The 19,145-nt window shown below is 36.8% G+C and overlaps 1 protein-coding gene across 1 annotated transcript in view; it reads right to left on the bottom strand.

Moving 5' to 3' along the window:
* LOC150105496 (uncharacterized) overlaps nucleotides 1-19,145 on the bottom strand; it is a 280,173-nt gene that overhangs the window by 194,844 nt on the left and 66,184 nt on the right. Inside the window, exon 6 of the mRNA XM_090394206.1 lies at nucleotides 10,649-10,720. Within this exon, the coding sequence (XP_090250332.1) occupies nucleotides 10,649-10,720 (72 nt within the window). The remainder of the gene's footprint in view (nucleotides 1-10,648; nucleotides 10,721-19,145) is intronic.

Here is a 19,145-nt window from a genome sequence, read left to right as displayed (position 1 = left end):
CGTTACAACGTCATTAAAAAATGACGTTGCATTCGTCACCTCATCACCGATATACTCAAAAAACTCACCATTGTCAGCAATAAATTGTCGATGTTGCAACAGTGACTTTCCGAGAAAAAAGCTGACATCACTAGTACAGCAGTCAACATAAATACAGTATCAAGAAGAACTCTCAGACTTTATTCAACATAAAAGGAACAATGGCATGGCTTTCTGATCAGACAGAAATGAAATACTGAAATTCAACTAGTTTTGCAAAAAAAATGCTGTTGCCCTTTCTGTCGTCATATTTAGTTGAATGTGGCTTTAGTGCTATAAATGACTTGCTACTGAAAAAAAGAAATCATCTGGATATCACAAACCATGGGAATTTGAGATTGAAAATAACTAAATTAGTACCTCAAATAAAAACTCTTTGCAGCAGACATCAAGCTCAAGGATCACATTACCTTGGATTTTATTTTCCCAATTTCAGTTCGATTTATGTTTTATAATATACAAAGTGTAATATAAAATTTATATTCATTGAAGAAAGTCAAATTAAAAACAGTTTTACCTATGTTCCTTTTTGATTTAAAGTACATATTTATATTATACTTTTTCAGAACTTGGCTGACTATTATGCTAGAGGGGTGGCATCAAAATCTTTGAGGTGGGGCATGATCCAAAAATTCTGAAAATTTCTGGATCACGCTTCTGAAATTCTGTATAAACCTTTCAAAAGTTTGTAAGTTGCAATCATATCACCCCCTCTTTCTCCTGTTTGCAGTCTGCAGTCCACAAATTCTTAATCTGTTCTCAATTGGGATGTATTCCACATCCCAATATCATCTTAAATGATATTGGGATGTGGAATATCCATGCACATCTCTGCTGTGCATTCTTTCAACTGTATGAGAATCACCATAGACACAAGACCAGACATAAGCACAACAGTCCAAGTGAGGTCTTGTCTAAGCCTCATATGAGGGTGGTCTGAAAAGTTCTCGGCCCAACAATGAAAAAACAAATTTATAATTTCAAAATTATTTTTATTTTTCAACTTAATCTCTCGTAAGACTAATACATTTATTCCAGCGATGATCCAGTGCCATTATCCAGCCCCTGTAGTGGTTCTCAGTAGGATCTGCAAAATATCCCTCCACAGCTGCAATCACCTCTTGATTCGAAGAAAAAGCTGCACAGCGAGGAAGAGTTTTAGTTTTGGTAAAAGATAGAAGTCAGAGGGAGCCAAATCTGGGGAATAGGGTGGATGTTCCAACAATTCATAGTGCAGATCCCTTAATTTTCCCATTGCCAAAACACCTTTGTAAGCAGATGCATTGTCCTGATGAAAGATGATTTTTTCCCCTGCAAACCGGGTCTTTTCTCACAAATTTTTCATCAAGTCTGGTTAAAAGATCGGAATAATATTCCCCGGTTATTGTTTTACCCTTTTCAAGGTAATTAATAAACAAATGCCTTTAGCATCCCAAAACACCGATGCCATGACCTTTCCTGCTGATGGAACCGACTTTTTCTTCTTGGAGACACTGAACAACCAGCTTCTGTCCACTGTTTTGACTGCTGTTTAATTTTGGTGTGGTGAATCCAAGTCTCATCCATAGTAATAAATCAATGCATAAAATCAGTTTTATTCTTGTTAAAATGCTCCAAGCACTGTTCAGAGATTTTCATGCGACTGCATTTTGATCTATGAGCAAGCCAGCACCCATCTTCTGCAAAGCTTTTCCATTTGCAATTCTTCATGCAAAATATATCCTATACGTTCTTTTGAAATGCCTATAGAGTTGGTAATTTCAGGCACTTTGACTCACGGGTCATCCAATACCATATTGTGCACTTGATCAATGATTTCTGGTATTGTTACACTTTTTGGACGTCCTTCACGTGAACCATCATCAAGGCTGGTACGACCAAGCTTAAACTCGGCAGCCTATTTCTTAACTGTTGAAAATGAAGGAGAAGAGTGCCCATAAATGTTTATGAACTTCGAATAAATTTCTTTTGGCATTAAACATACTTTTACAAAGAATTTTATCCATTTCAGGGGATACAGACAATACTTTTGCTTCAGACAGTTGTATAAAACAAACTACTTGATAGAATGACATGCAATTTCACATGGATGCTTATGACAGATGTACCAACTTAAAAAATCTTGCCAATAATGTTGTCATCTATGGTCAAGGGCAAGAACTTTTCAGACCACCTTTGTAAAGAGGCAAAATGACTTCCTTATCTTTATATGTTGAGGTTCATTTCAGCATTTCAATTATCTTCTCAGTTGTATTTACAATTTTTGCTATATGGCCCTTGAACTTCAACTTCCTATCTACTAAAACTCTAGGATCCCTAGAGAGACAGTTTCATCTAGCATGATCCTCCCACTAATATCACATGCCACTGCATATCTCATCACACCAAAGTGTATGAATTTACATTTATTAACATTGAACTGACAGTCATTATCACATTTCCATAATTCCAGCCTATTTAAATCATTTTGCAAGTACTGTATATATGCTGCATTCCTGTTTACTCTGTCTACTTTGGCTTCATCAGCAATTAGCTGAATGTCTCCTGTCAAATCTCTCCCAATATCATTAATTACATATTGAATAACAATGCACCAAGGACTGATCCTTGTTGTACACCACTGGTTACCTTAAATCTTACAGACCCACATCCTCCATAAACTGCTTTTCAATATGTCAGTCAGCCATCCTCTTATGTATATTAATATTTCGTAATTCAATTCCATAGCTTTATTTTTTCAAAGGCCTTAGCAAAATTCAAAATTACTCATTATTGTTAACAATAATGACGGGCTAAAAATCACAAGAATATGGGATTTTTAGACCGTCATTATTGACCCACATCTGTATGACCCGTCTTACAGACCCACATCCTCCATATACTACTTTTCAATATGTCAGTCAGCCATACTCTTATCCATATTAATATTTTATAATTCAATTCCATAGCTTTATTTTTTCAAAGGCCTTAGCAAAATTCAAAATTATTCATTATTGTTAACAATAATGACAGTCTAAAAATCCCAAGAATATGGAAGGCACATAATCTACCCACATAAATTTCTCCCTAAGAGTTAATTATAAATAGGACTATAAGTAATCCAGGTTCTTAAATCTAATAAAACGATTTTCATGTTAAATTAGGACATCATTTTTGTTGTAATAAAACTATCTATAGGGAAAAAAAAATTATCTGATGCTGTCTTAAATAGAATATAGCTTTGAAGTAGTTATATTTTATTTCATTTATTTTAATTCAATATAATTTTTCACTGGATGTCAGACCAGTAGAATAATAACTGATTAAATCATTGTCTCTTTAGCATACTATGTGAAATAATATAGCTTGTCTCTCTTTCTCTCTCTCTGTGTGTGTGCGTGCGTGCGCTCCAGATGATGACCTTGATATAAAGTTTGAAACATTGGGAAATTAAAATTATTATTTCTAGCATGGTTGTAGAGTCCATAATTTGTCTAAAATAAAATGAAAGTTATTCACAGACCAAACTTATAAGATTGGTCTCTGAATAATTAGGAGATCATCATCATCAAATTCCTGACATGTACCCTCAAGAGGTGTACAGTATATGATAGTATTTCATGAAAAATTTACCTCATTACTAACTTCCTATCTACAATTTTACTCCAAATCACTCTGTTACTTGTCAAGACTCCAACATCATTACCAGATCTTATATTTCTATCTTCAAAGGCACTTTGTACCGTATCAATCCACCTATCTTCCTCTGGGTCATTTTCCTGCCAACCTGGCAGAGAACACTTGTTTTGCTAATCTTCATCACCCATTCTGTTTAAGTGACATTACCACATGAGATTAGCTATTCTAATGCATTCCTGGATGCTGACAATGTCAAATTCTTTCCTAATATCCTAATTTTTAATATGATATTGCCATTGTGCCATCTGTTCACACCTCTAATCTTTTTCAGGACTCATATCTGCAGTCTCCAGTCTTTGGTCAAGTGTTTTACTTCTGACCCAGCTCTCAGATCCATACGTTAAACTGGTTTGAACACTGTCTTGTATACAGCTAATTTAGTGTTCCGACTAATTTCTTTCTTATTCCATATGAATTTATTCAATTGACTTCCTACAATACCAGCTTTGTTGATTCTGTTGTCCATTTCAATATTTAATTTACCATCTTCACTAAAAATCGTGCCAAAGCAGCTGAAATGTTTTACTTGTTCCACAGGTTCCCCATTGAAAACACAGTTGACATTTTCAACAATTCTACCTATTTTCATTGTCTTTGTCTTTTTAATGCTGACTTTCATACCATATCTATTACAACAATTATTCCATCTTCCTGTACATCCTTCAATTCTAACTGCCGACTTACAACTCAAATAGGACTAAGTATTGCTTGATATAATGCCCCACTGGCACCATATAACTGTAGCGTATTGAATAGCTTCTCTCTTGGCACCTTATCATATGCCTTTTTCAAATCGACAAAGATCATTGTTATATTCCCATGCTTTCTGAACTATTTGTCATAAAGTGAAGATCTGATCCTGACAGCCTCTATTTGGACTGAATCCAGCTGGTTCTTCACCAAGCTTTTCTTCCACAATTCTTCTCAACCGTTTCTCAAGTATACTTGCATAGATATTGCCAGGAACACTCAGTAGGGAAATACCTCTGTAATTCTCACATTCAGTTTTATTTCCCTTTTTATATATGAGCACTATTAGACCTCTACGCCAATCATCAGGAATCGTTCCTCTGTCCAGGCTTTCTGAACTATGCAGTGCAGCCACTGTAACACGTTTATACCACCATACTTCAGCATTTCTGGTCGAATATCATCTACAGCTGGCCAACTCTCTGATCCCCCTCACCGGAAGGTCCCCTTCCTATATAAAAAACTCGACCCACTTTAAAGCCCTCACAGAAAATTTAACCTTGAATAAGACAGACATATCGGTAAGCTTTGATATCTCCTCTTTGTTTACCAATATTCCCTTAATTGACACCTTATCTCTCTTAGAAAACGTTTTTCCCTCTGACATCTTAGATCTCTTTTCCTTTGCCATTAACTCTGGGTATTTCTCTTGGAACAACAAAATCTACAAGGATAGAGGGAACTGCCATGGGTTCCCCCCTCTCACCCCCCCTGCCAATTTCTATATGGAAGATTTTGAAAAACGAGCCATAGACTCAGCCCCACTCAAACCTTCTATCTGGCTAAGATATGTAGATGATGTGTTCTCTATTTGGCCTCATGGCCCAGACACGTTAGACTCCTTCCTCAGTCATCTCAATAGTCTACATCCAAGAATCCAGTTCACTATGGAAAAGGAAAAGAACAATTGTTTACCCTTCCTAGACACCTTAGTCACACGCCTGCCTAATGATACACTTACCTTCACCGTATACAGAAACCCACACACACAGGCAGATACATTCACAAACTCTCCCACCACCACCTCTCTCAACAATATGGCATTATTAAAACCCTTACCAAGAGAGCCCACAATCTTTGTTCCAGTGGAACCGCCCTCACTACTGAGCTTAACCACATACACAGCACTTTCCTCTCCAATGGCTACAGCGATCACAGTATCAAAAAAATAATCAACTCCTCCCCCATTCCCCGTCCTTCTCGTCAACAAGATTTTAAAAATGCCATCACCATACCCTACATCCGTGGCACATCCGAAAAAATAGCCAAGATACTAAAAAAGTACAACCTACACACAGCATATAAGCCCCACAGCAAACTTGCTACCCTTATCCATTCTACGAAAGATCAGCTCCCCCCCCTCTCTCTCTGCCTGGAGTTTACAAAGTACCCTGTTCCTGTAAGCTGGCGTACTTTGGACAGACAGGCAGATCAGCATCCATCCGTCTAGAGGAACACAAGTCGTACATCTTCAAACACAACTATGGCCATTCAGGCTTGTCTGACCATGTTTTGGACACCACCCACAGGGTATTATAGAAGAAAACCACCATGCTCCACCACAGCAAATTCAAGAAAGAGAGACTTTTCTTAGAAGCAGCAGCAGCTCTCAAAAACCAACCAAATCTCAATAAATATGGTTGCATTACGCTTCCGAAGATTTGGGAAACACTCATCACCAGAGTTCCCACCTTACATTCCAGGCCACCCACTACTGCCCTTAGAGGGCGCTCTACCTAGATAGGACTTTAGTGTCACCCACGTGTTAGTATTGTTTGTTATTTGTGTATATGTTACATTAATTGTTTTTGTAATCCCCGTAGATGTCCTAGTGACTAGGACGAAATATAGGAAGTATTAAATTCTATTTTAATTCTTTTTGAGTGTTGTAAAAAATCCATTAAGCCTCCAACATGATATCCTCACAGCAGTTAAGCCTCTACACACGTAATCAGGATTCTTCAGATGAAAGAATGACGAAGATATTAATCCTCGTTTTTGGATATTACAATAGTACCATCTTAATGTGTGTGAGCAAGGCAGGGGGGGGGGGGGATTTGCCAGGAATTAGAAAGGGTTGAAGTTGAACTCAGTGGCACTGGCAAGCCTCAACTGCCAGTCATTTGAACAGAGGAAAAGTTTTCTGTATTTGGCGTTTTCAAAAACTGGTTTTTGAAAATTTGTTGATGGTCTTTTTTTTGCAAATGCTGCAGTGTAGCTGAATATAAAGCTGGAGTTTGGGTATGGACCTACTTGTGATATGTCAAATTTTATCACTTGAACATTTGCTGGGAAAACTGAGCTGAATAATGGTCTGGAGGTTTTGAGTAGAATGAGATGAAGGCCTCATAATAAGAATCATTTCAGTTATTCAGTCAGAGCTTTCAGGTGTTTGAATATGAAAGAGTGAAAACAACTATCAGACCAAGGAACAACAAAGGTGATCATCCCATTTGGCACCACAGTAGTGCCAAAGAACATAAAACTGAGAGTGGATCAGGGAAGGATGATTCCAAGAAAAGGAAGCTCCGATGAAGATATGGTCTGAGTTATCAAAAAGAGAGCTGACATGCACAGCATATTTGGAAGGAGAACTGGGTAAGAATGATCTAAGAGTGCTGGAAGCATGAAAAGAATATCTATTAGGTAGATGAAAATTTGTGAAATATCACTGCCTAACCCCAGAATCTCATCCAGTTTGAAGTGGAGAAGTTAGTTTGAGATGAGAATGCTAAAATCCCAAGGGAAGATGGCATCATGGTTTGGGTATCTAGGAATGCAGAAAATCCAGCTTCGAAGATAAATAATCATAAAAGATCAGAATCAAAATTTAAAGAATGGCAGATATAGTCAACCAAATACAGAAATTTTGAACACAGCAGACTTAAAAGAGAGAGAATTTGAGATCTGTCATTGTTTGATATTGGCTGTCTGACAAACGCATATGCATTGTACAATTTCTATGGATGATTCCTTCACTCTTGTTGAGGAAGGAACCATGCAGAGAGTAGTTTGTAAAGCTGAGGTAGCTGTTGTGGCTGCTAGCTGGGTTCTTATGAAACGAGTTGGTTTGAATGTCTGTTATTGGTGAGTATGCATCATTCTTGTTAGAATTAAACCACAAACAGTGATGAAGTGGATATAGCAGAACACTGCTATATTTGATAGCTTTTTTTTTTGTTGAATGTTTTTTTTTATTATTTTTTTTTATGTGAAGTGCAGTGATATCCAAATTATTTATGATGACTTATGGTGAGTATTTCCATTTCTCAGGCCAGATTCTAGATTTTACATGGGACCAAACCTGATGTGGTAACCCATTAGGAGGATTTCCAATGACCTAGCAAATAATTTAATTTCAGCTTATTCTTTTGGGCAGTGTCTTCAGGGATACAGTGTATATGTCTCCCTCCAGACACCGTCCAACATAATAAGCTGTATGCAGGATAGAGTACACTGTGATGTCTCCCACAAAGAAAGTACCTGGTCTCCTGTCAACTGCATAGCCCTTCACAGTGTACTCTACCCTACATAGAGCTTATTATGTTGGACCATATCTGGAGGGAGGCATATATGCTGTATCCCTTAAGACACTGCTCAAAAGAATAAGCTGAAATTAAATTATTTGCTAGGTCATTGGAAGGCTTCGTAATGAGTTACCACATCAAGTTTGGTCCCATGTAAAATCTAGAATCTGGCCTGAGAAATGGAAATACTGTCAAACACATCTAAAGCTCTTCCATTTGAGTACTTCTGAATGGGAGGTCTTAGGTATGTTTGGCATGCTCTTGTGGAGTATCAACCATGTTGTATAGAAGAAAGGGAAAGAAACTGTAGATCCTACTTTGGTAACTAAACATGAAAAATGTAACTTCCGGTTGCCAATAAGTAAGGTGGTGTTTTGCTTCGTGATAAAAGTCATGTAGCACACCTATGGAAAAGTTGGCATATCCTACACCTAGGGAAGATAAACATTTATGGTGACAATTACTGCCAAGCTCTCCAGAGTTCCATTTGTGGAAAGAGGCCACTCTGCATGAAGGAAGGTTGGAGTGATCTATTATTCTGATGCATCACCGATCTACTAGTGATTCAGAACATCAACAATACTGAGAGACAGAAAGAATCATTGACATCCATCTTCTTCTTCACTTCACTGGGCATCTACAGATGCCATATGGTCACTCCGATGCTCGTGATGTGCCACACCAGGCCTCACCATGTAGTCCTGTTGTTTGCTTTTCTGGCGGCTTCAACTCTCTGAAGACCAGTCACTCCACACACGCCATCCATCCATCTCATTAATGGTCTACCCCTGCCTCTTTTTCCAGGAACTTTGCCTTCTATTACTGTTCTGAGAAGTCCCCCCTTCATCCTTTCTATGTGTGCAAAATATTTTAACTTTCTTCTGTCAATATCCTTAAGAAGCCTTAAAGTTCTGCTGATCTTTTCTATGTACAAATGAATAGGTATGCCTTTCAGTATATGATATCCTCAACAGCCTTCTGCAACACCATATCTCAAAAGCAAATATGCATTTCTTATCTGACTTCTTTAGGTTCCAAGTCTCACATCCATAAGTCGCTGTTGGAAAAACAACTGCATCCAAAATCCTCAACTTTGTTTCCACAGAGATAGATCCATCCTTCCAGATTTTAGACAGGTCTCTGACTGTTGTTTTAGCCATTCCTAACCTTTTTCTGACATCTTCTGAACGGCAATTCTTCACATTAATAATGGATCCCAGGTACTCAAACTTGCTGACTTCCTCAATTCTTTCTCCATTAAGGTACACTTGTTTCTCAAGAGTTTCTCTGTTTGACATCCAACTTGAAGAATATAATATGTAGGCTACAATCATCATTATACAAGAAAGTAGTAGCAGTACATGCTTTGGATAACACTTCACACAAGAGTGGACAGAATAAAACAACAATACTACTTAGAAGCTATTAGAAACCAAGAGGCAATTATTGAAATCTGTGTTAATTGATGCAAAATTTGGATGACTGTCATTTTAAGATCATCTTCAACCCAAAGTCTGTGGGTGCCTATATATTAAGAAGCAGAGGCGGTGGTGTACATCAGCACTTTAGTTCTTTCCTTTTTCATTACATTTGAATTGTTTTGCTAGCTGACCAATGTGTGTGTGTTGTAATGTTCTGAGAAGAGCTTTTCTCTATGAAGATGCTGGTTTGTAAATGAGCTTTAGTCCAACTTAACAGTTGTCATTTAACTTAGTGGGTAATCCAACTGTTTAACAAGGGAGTTTTAAGTAGTTCTCCTCCCCTCCCAAACAGAATTTCACATTTGTATTACATGCACTGAAAAACATGTGGTGTACAAAAATGTACGTTTTATATACAAATAAATGTTGCATCCATAGTGTTGACACTGAACAACTGTATATCCATATGTAATAAGTACTTTTGTCCTAAAAATGCATTATATTCTAGGCATCCACATCTGTAACCAATCAAGAAAGCCACCATTTATTCAAAAGTATATATACAGGATGACAAGCTTTTGACTCTCTCATTCTAGCAAGCTTGCAGGACCACAGGATTAGCATGGCATAGTAGAGTCTGATACAGTCCGTGCAGTTAGCCTAGTGGTTTTGCGCTTCACAACCATATGCCTGGAGAAGGAGTGTCATAGGTTCAATTCCTGTCGAAGACGTGAGGAACTTGAGGATCTTCAGCCATAGCCAAGTTAGCCGGTCTTGGGCACGGGCAGTAGGGTTTTTTCCGCCAGTTTATCTGGTGTTTTTCACCCGCAAGCAGGCAAACCAGCCCCCTGAACATATGCTGCTACAGTCAAAAATATACCCCCCCCCCAGCGGCAGGTATGTTGGGAGTGGTACTAACAAGAGGTCGCATCTAAGTAACACACGGACCCTGCATAGGAAGCAGGAATAACGCGCAGTGAAAGAAGAAGACGAAGTAGAGTCTGATATTATCAAGTTCCTTAGAATAGCATTATGTCCATGGTCATCAATTTTGAATAATTTGCTATAGTGAGAGAAAACTGCACGTGTGTGTGTGTGTGTGTGTGTGTACACACAATGCTATCTTAGGTGCTAGTTTAAATGTAAATCGCTAATAACGCTTTTACGAGTCATCACATAAATGGGATTTTTAAAGCAGGCTTAAATTACAAATCCTATATGATTATTACTTACTGTGAGCAATTCGCAATATCGCAAGAGACACTTTTTTCGCTTTCTAGATGTTCTACTTAATCTTCTTTTAACCTAAATACAAAAAAAATGTAAGTACATAAATATTAAGTTGATGTTCCATTAAAATTCTCATTAAAAGTATACATATACCTAATTACTATAAATTTCAAAGGAAACTCAACAGTTATTATGAATACCAAAGATTACATAAAGAAGATCAGTACTTTAATTTCTGACTCGTCTACATATCATATATTAGATAAAGATCCAACCATGAAAAACCACAATGAGACCAATCTTTTAATATGCTATATGACTAGATGGCCTCAAGAATTACAAAGAAATTTAAAATCTTTACATCCATTAACACCATGCCTATATGGTGTACCAAAAGTCCATTAAGACGGAGTTCTGCTTTGCCAGATCGTGGACGGCAGAAATTCTCCTACATACCTACTAGCTAAATACCTAGCTAGTCTGTTGAAGGAGAAGATAAAGAAATCAGCCTCATACATAAAGAACTCTCAACAATTCTTGAAAAACTTAAAAACATTAATATATCAAACATGGACATATTTGCAAGTCTAGACGTGGTCTCTGTTCACAAACGTACCGGAGAGAAAGTAATTAAGATCATAAAAGATCTCTTTCCAAACAACCTTGTGCAGCTTTTCCACCATTGCCTCAAGTCTAACTATTTTAAAGTAAACAATGCAGTATATCAACAACTGGAAGGCTTAGCCATGGGCAGTCCCCTGTCACCACCATGTGTGGATCTGTTCATGGAAAAACTAGAAAATGACATCCTAGCAAAAATAACTCCGAAACCATCAGTCTGATGGAGATATGTTGACGATGTGTTCATCGTTTGGAAAGACACGGAAGATACCTTACATGAGTTCCTCCAAAAAAAAATAAATTCTTTCCATCATAGAATTAAATTCACATTAGAATTAGAAAACAACCATTAATTACCTTTTTTGGATGTACTAGTTAAAAAACAAGATAATGGACAAATCAAACTCATAATCTATCGCAAACCTACAGACACCGGAAGTTATCTTCATTTTACATCTAATCATCATTATGCACAGAAACTTAGCATCATACATATGCTAAAAAACATCATCACAGAAGAAAAAGATGTACTTGATGAGCTCTCACTTATATCAAAAACTCTATCCAAAAATGGTTATCCACAAAATATAATTCAAAAGATCCTCTATAGCAATAACCTCTAGTGACACAGTACGCATCATCCATCGTCATACCTTATGCAGCTCAGTCTCCATCAAAATAGCAAGAATCATGAAGCCTTTTAACATCAGGGTTGCTTTTAAACCTATTTTAACTATGCAGCACATGTTAAGATATCCTAAGGACAGCATTGCTTTCTACAAATATGCAAGAGTTTACAGCATACCATGTTCATGTGGACTGACTTACATAGGCCAAACTTCACGAAGCCTAGAAATCTGAAAGAAAGAACATGTCGGAGATGTAAATAACAACAGAACAGACACTTCAGGATTAGCACATCATTTCTCAATTTCAAACCATTCCATAGATTGGGACAACAGCTCTATGCCATACATGGAAGAAGATTTCAGATGTAGAATCTTTAAAGAAGCTGCAGTGGTATTCAGGACAGGAGACAACCTCAATAGAAACCAAGGCATAATATTAAAAGACATTTGGAAAAACTTAATAAATTCATTATGTTTAGCAGAACTCAATTATGTGCAAAATTATAAAACGCGTTTTAATAACAATGACTAAGTCTCCATGTTTTATGCTCTTAATGTCACACATGCTCTTCAATTTGTTTAACTAATTTTTAGGTCGTTACTGCATTCTTTTGCTTTAGCATTTAATGTTAGTATAACCTTTCTCATCTTGAAAGGTTATACTAGGGTCTGTTTTGCCAGACAGACCCTAGCTGGCAAAACTTGTTGACGATTATGTATATATGTTTATCAAAATAATGGTCCAATAAAAAATATCATATTTAAGAGAAGGTACTATTAAGACTTCAAAGGAAATAACATACAGTTCTTATAAATATCTAATACAGGGAGTAATACATCATCATCATTATATACATACATACACAGAAATGGAAAAATTATGCAAAATCTTACTTACCACAAAAAACACACCTACCCAAGTGCCCCCCCCCCGTTTTTTTTTTTTTTTAAAAAGATATGTCCCAATAAATGTCAATATAGAGTGATTAGTGGTGTCACTTCACTTTTTTAGAGAATATTTCCATTGTGTGAAAAAGAATAGCCGTCTTCCAAGAAGAAGTAAATAAATAATAAGAACAATAAAAACAACATTAATTTTTTGGAAAATAAAATTTTTCTGCTTCACTTTTTGTTACTGGGTTGGTCCTTTATATTACATGCATATGCTTCTGTGTTTTCTTAAAAGTTAAAAAAATTGTGTAAAGGTTATTTTTTATTAAATACAAAATATCCTATTTTGCAAACTCACCACTGCAGCAGCACCATTCATCACCTGGCAAAACCTACTTGTTTTGGGTGAGTGTATTTGTCAAGTCTTATATGTGTATACATATATTATGGACAGTTAATGGTCATTACTTCCTGGAACTTGATAGAGGCACACCGTTTAACATATATAAACAAAATTTGAATTTGTTGCTAACTTAGCTGCAACTGAGACATATGAGTTTTAACACTGTGAATGCTGTAACCAATTCTTTTGCTTAATGATTCCCTGAATAATACTCATGTTACAGTGAGTGAAATATATAAAAAGTGTAAATAAATTCTAAGATGGTAAGCGCCGTGCCACCTAAACCTGAATCATTAAAGTGTGAATCAACTATAGCGGAGTACACTAGTCTTGTTCTAGTGAATACTGACTAGTTCACATGGCATGGGATGTTTGAGGCCATATTTAACCCGGAGTTAGTAAGGTGGGGGTGTCACAGACCCCAACGATATTAAATTGACTATAACTTTTTAACAATACGTGACAGCGAGTCATGCCTCAGTATAGCTTCCCCCTCTATAACCCGCTACATGACAGGCTGTTGCGTGCAAGCAAAATGTGTGTGTATCAATCACATAATTCCAAGGTGCCCCGATTGTGCAATTACAGAAAATTAAAATTTTTAATTAGTGATATCATTGGAATCTCAAGGCTAAATGTTTATTATTAGCTTCTTATAATGTATATGTTCCTTTTGTAAACCAATACCAAAGTGACTAAAAAATATTGATTTATTTATTTTGTTCATTATATAAGCTAGGAAGAGTATATTATTGTTGAAAAATAAAGATATTTAATTAATTAAGTATTTTTGAGTAATAAAAATTTAATTTTGTGGATCTGTATTTTTATTCTGTAAAATTATAGGACACTTAAACAATACATAATCTAATATTGATTAAAAAGATATGGATTTGTATACTCCACTACATTATTTGGATGGGTTTGTGGGATCCCATCTTACCACTTTTATTACATTTTCCCACCTCACCAGCGTTGGGTTAAACAGATTCCATTTGAGTAGTCTTGGTGTTCTTGAATTCTAATTTCAGAAGCATAGACATTTTGTCCAAAATAAGACAGATGACAAAAACAAGATATTTCACATACACCAAGCAGGGATAAAAGGAGATAATATGTTCTTAGTGATGGACAGATAGGATGCAGCTTAGAAAATAGTTTTAAGTTGGTACGTAGACTAAATTCATGATGAACTTCTGCTATCCACTCCAAAAAACCTTATAGGGTATGGTAACCTTTTTTTACATTTGAATGTGCTCTGGTTGAGGATTCTCTAAATGGAGGCCATGTCACATTCATTACTAAATTACAGTGATTTTTGTAAACACCTATTATTTGGCTGGTCATGTGATCCCCCAATCCAGTACACACATTCACTGATTAACTGTCCATGATATGTGTGTGTGTGTGTGTGTGTGTGTATATATATATATATATATATACACTGTATTTTTCACCTTATAAGATGCACCACATTTTTATGTTGAATTTTTTGAAAAAAAAAAAAATTCTTTGCAGTATAAGATGCACAAAGTTTCAACAATTTTTTTTACGTTGGGAGTCCAGTCTTATTCGAGGGCACATGGGGCACTTCATCCATAAGAGCTTCTGTAGCACAGTCAGTATAGATGAAGTATTTCCAACCAAAGGACTTAAACATGGATTTAATTACCATAATACGTGTGATACGTATTTTCACACTTTTTTTTTTCACTGTTTTCTGTTATTGTTGTTTGGTGCAGCATGTTGAAATTGAAGGGTGTTTGATCAGCATTGGCTATTTGTGATAACATATAGTTATTGCTCTTCCTAAATTGAAGAAAATCCATCAATTTACCCTCAAAATCTTATGGCTTTCTTTGGGAAAGGGATGTTGTTCGATGAAGGGAAAGCCTTTTCCTCTTCATAAATTTTGTGATCCAACCTCGGCTCACTTTCACATCCATGCAACTGATACCTCGTTTTGTAGCTAACTCACATGCTTTGAAATGTGCAATATTTTGTGCGAAACACAGCAACCATTTTCATGCAAACCTAACACATATTCAAGTAACTCATCCTCCAATTCCAGAAACTTTCCATTTTTAGGTCCTTGGAATGCTTTTCTTGACTTACTGGTGCTTTCTAATGCAAGTTTCTGTTTACACCAATATCACACATTAAACTCAGTCACTATAAACTCACGGCCTGCTGCTTGATTGCCATGTTTTTCTGCAAAATCAATCTCTGAGTTTAAAACCAGGACTGTAACTTAAAGGTTCCTCCATATTTCAAGCAAAAATTATAAGTCATTTACAAGACATGAGAAACGTATTGATGACTAATGAGAAGTGAAAGCAGAGCATGAAACTGGGGAAACTCAGGGTAGACAGGGGAACACAGCATGAGAAAAGCTGATGCTCCCAGAGGATGTGAATGTGTGTGTACAAAAAAGGGAAGGGGATGACTTGGGATGTAAGGTTTGAAGAAGGTCGTGGGATAAGTAAGGAGAAAAAAGATGCCGCTCAAGGAAAGTATGGAGAAGTTGCATCTAATAAGTGGTATCAGTAAAACTTGTTGTAGATCCAGGAGTGAAGTGTTATTTTTTTATTCAAATGCTAGAAGTATCAAAAACAAGGAAAAATGAAATAGTTGCAATGATTGAGTACATTCACTCCAAAACTGTTGGAATAAGTGATATGGTTGAATGAGTCTGATCCTGTCAGGAATACAGGAATACACACTCTTGCCCAGCTTCCATAGGTGTCCCCTAGTTCTCCCACCACCAGTCCTGATCTCAAAAATATCCTCTGAATTAATCCTATAGAACCCCTTTAGAAATTTGAATGTCTTAATCATATCTCCCCTTTTCTGCCTATCAACTAGTTTCTGCAACCCACAAATCTTCAACCTGTTCTCATATGGTTCATTCCATAGACTTGCTATCATCTTAGTCACTCGCCTCTGGATCCTCCCCATCAAGAAGGAACTGAGGTGACCAAATCTTGGCACAGTAGTCGAGATGAGGTCTTATCAAGGCTCAGTACAGAGGTACAATAACTTGCTTGTCTCTGCTCGTCAAGGTATTTTTCAACAACCAAGACATTTGCTGTACCAACAATCCAATGTGAGGTGGTGCTCCATCCCATATGAATATCGTAGTCAAGGTATCTTTACTGCTGCAGTTGCACAGCATCTTTTGATACCTAACAGCAGAGACGGTACAACTCACTGATACTGTGGGTTGAAGTTCTTCTAAAAAACACATATGCAAGGAGGAAATAGTGGTAGTGGTTTTGAGGCAATATGATGTGAGATAGAGGTGAAAAATGAAATACAGGGTGTCCATAATTAAAGATGAGTTCAGAGCCTTACAGCGAAAAATGTATTGAATGAAATTCAACCAAACTGGTGTAAGTAAATTCTGGAAGATTTTTTTTTTTTATTTACAGAAGATAAATAATAGTACAAACGCACGTGGTATGGTATTAATTAAACAGTAATGGCTAAAAAAAAAAATAAAAAAAAATAATAAAATTTTAAAAAAAAAATCAATTTTTGTGTTAGTATAACTTACTGCTGGGGTTTAACATGTCCTCCTCTCAGATGTTCTAAGAACTACATTCTGTGAAAGATATTTTCTACAGCAGAATGCAATAAATCTGCATTGATTTGCCTCACATGATGAATTATTCTGTCTTTCAAAGTTGCTAAATCAGGAACATGTCCTTCATACACCAAGAATTTCAAAATTGCCTCACAACCAAAATGTGTGCTGATATATGGCAAGACGATATGACCTTTGGAGTTGTCCTGTGTCTCTACGTTGCTACGTTGACGGCGGGATAATTGGTTGTTAATATTTTTTAGAGAGTAGCCATTGTTTTTAAAGGTCCATTTAAGATGTTGTAGTTCCTTTTTCAGTTCTTCTTCATCTGACAGTACAGATCTTGCACGATTCGCTAGAGTTGATATAATACCCAACTTGTGCGCTGGATGGTGATGGGAGGACGCATGCAAATATCTGTCTGTGTGTGTTGGCTTTCTAAAAATAGAGACTTTAATTGATTCACACTTTGGATGCTTTTGTCACCTACCTAAACAGCCAACACCCCAAAATTCACTTCACAGTAGAAAAAGAATCAAATAATTGTCTACCATTTCTTGACACATTAGTCACCAGCCTTTCAGATGGATCACTATCTTTTTCTATTTACAGGAAGCCTACACACACAGGAAGATACCTACATAAACAATCACATCATCATCCAGTCCAACAGTACGGCATTTTAAAAACACTTACACACAGAGCCAGAGCCATTTGTTCTAATGATTTGCTCTGACCACTGAACTCTAGTACCTGCGCCATACGTTCTTAGCCAACGGCTACAATCCCTGCAAAATAGAAAAAATACTACATAGGCCCATTACTCTGCCCCCCCCCCTAATACACAAGAATACAACATGACCATTTCCATTCCCTATATCAGAGGTACATCGGAAAAGATAGCCAAAGTATTGTTGAAACATGGCCTTCGCACCACCTTCAAGCCTCATGTCAAGCTGGCAACTCTGATCCGCTCGCCAAAGGATAAACTTCACCCTTTAGCACACCCAGGAGTGTATGAAGTTCCATGTGACTGTGACTTGGCCTATTATGGGCAAACAGGAAGATCAGTGAACATCCGCCTGGAAGAACATGAAAGATACATTCGCTACTATTACTATGGCAAGTCGGAACTGGCAGACAATGCTTTGGACACTCCTTCACACAGGATTAGATGGAGGAAAACGAATGTGCTATTTAGGAGTCGTTATAGATCTGAAACATTATTTTTTGAGTCAGCAATGGCTTTGAAGAATTCTCCTAACCTTAACAAATATGGTTGCATTAATTTGCCAAAAATTTGGGAGACGGTTATCCTAAGAAAAACTCCTGGATAACTGCTGTTTTTTTTTTTTTTTTTTCTCGTTAGAGGGCGCAAAAAATGGGACTTTAGATCTTTTGTCTTTTGCAATTATATTGTTTCACTCACTCACTGTCGCGTTTACAAGTGTGTTGTGCTCTGATGATGCTGAGTTGAAAATCAGAGAAATATAAGCGTTAATAAAACATCGTTGTTGATAAAAGTGTTTGTGGTGTTGTTAATACCGTGAAAAATAAGTTATGGATTGGAGATAGACGAAAATTTTTTTAATCCTACAAGTAGGCAAACTGGCCCCGTGAACATACGCTTCTACAGTCAAAAATATACCCACCCCCCAGTGGCAGAATAGGCGACACGTCGGTTGGGAGTGGTACTAACAAATAAGTCGCATCTAAGTAACACGCAGACCCTGCATGGGTAACCAGAAATAATGCGTAGTGAAAGAAGATGATGAGTTGAGTGTATGACATCCTAGATGGGTCTTTGACTCCATGGAATCTTGGAATAATAATAATAATATTTTAGCAAGTTTAACTGTTTAAGTGGTTTTTTTTTACTTTTTATTTATTTTCCTTGCAAGGAATCTTCTACGATGCTGAGTAAATAATTTATAATTATTTTTTTATCCATGCAACTTTCTACAATTGTTCCTTTGATCTCTAATAGTGTAATATCATCTAGTTCCACTGTGAGCAAGAAATGAGCTAATATACGCATGATTTATGACTCATTATTGTGATCCATGTTTCGGATGTAGTTCATGGTCTTTCTTCCTGATGATGTCAACATGTAATTTTGGATGAAATATGTTGGAGATTTTGAATAAAATTCTATGTAATTTTTGTTAAGTGTATAAGACATAAAAGTTATTTTAAAAATGTCTCTCTCCGGTTTGCCTGCTTACAGGATGAAAAACCCCAGATAAACTGGCGGAAAAAAGCCATAGCCAAGTTACCCAAGACCGGCCAACTTGGCTATGGCTGAGGAAGTTCCTTAAGCTCCTCACGTCGGCGACGGGAATTGAACCCAGGACACTCCTTCCCCAGGTA

This window comes from Typopeltis vanoorti, chromosome 6 (assembly GCF_054136105.1).
Source record: "Typopeltis vanoorti isolate ZY-2024b chromosome 6, IOZ_Tvanoo_1.0, whole genome shotgun sequence".
Lineage (NCBI taxonomy): Eukaryota > Metazoa > Arthropoda > Arachnida > Uropygi > Thelyphonidae > Typopeltis > Typopeltis vanoorti.
Note: the sequence above shows the minus strand (reverse complement) of the source record. Positions and strands in the feature narration are given on the sequence as shown.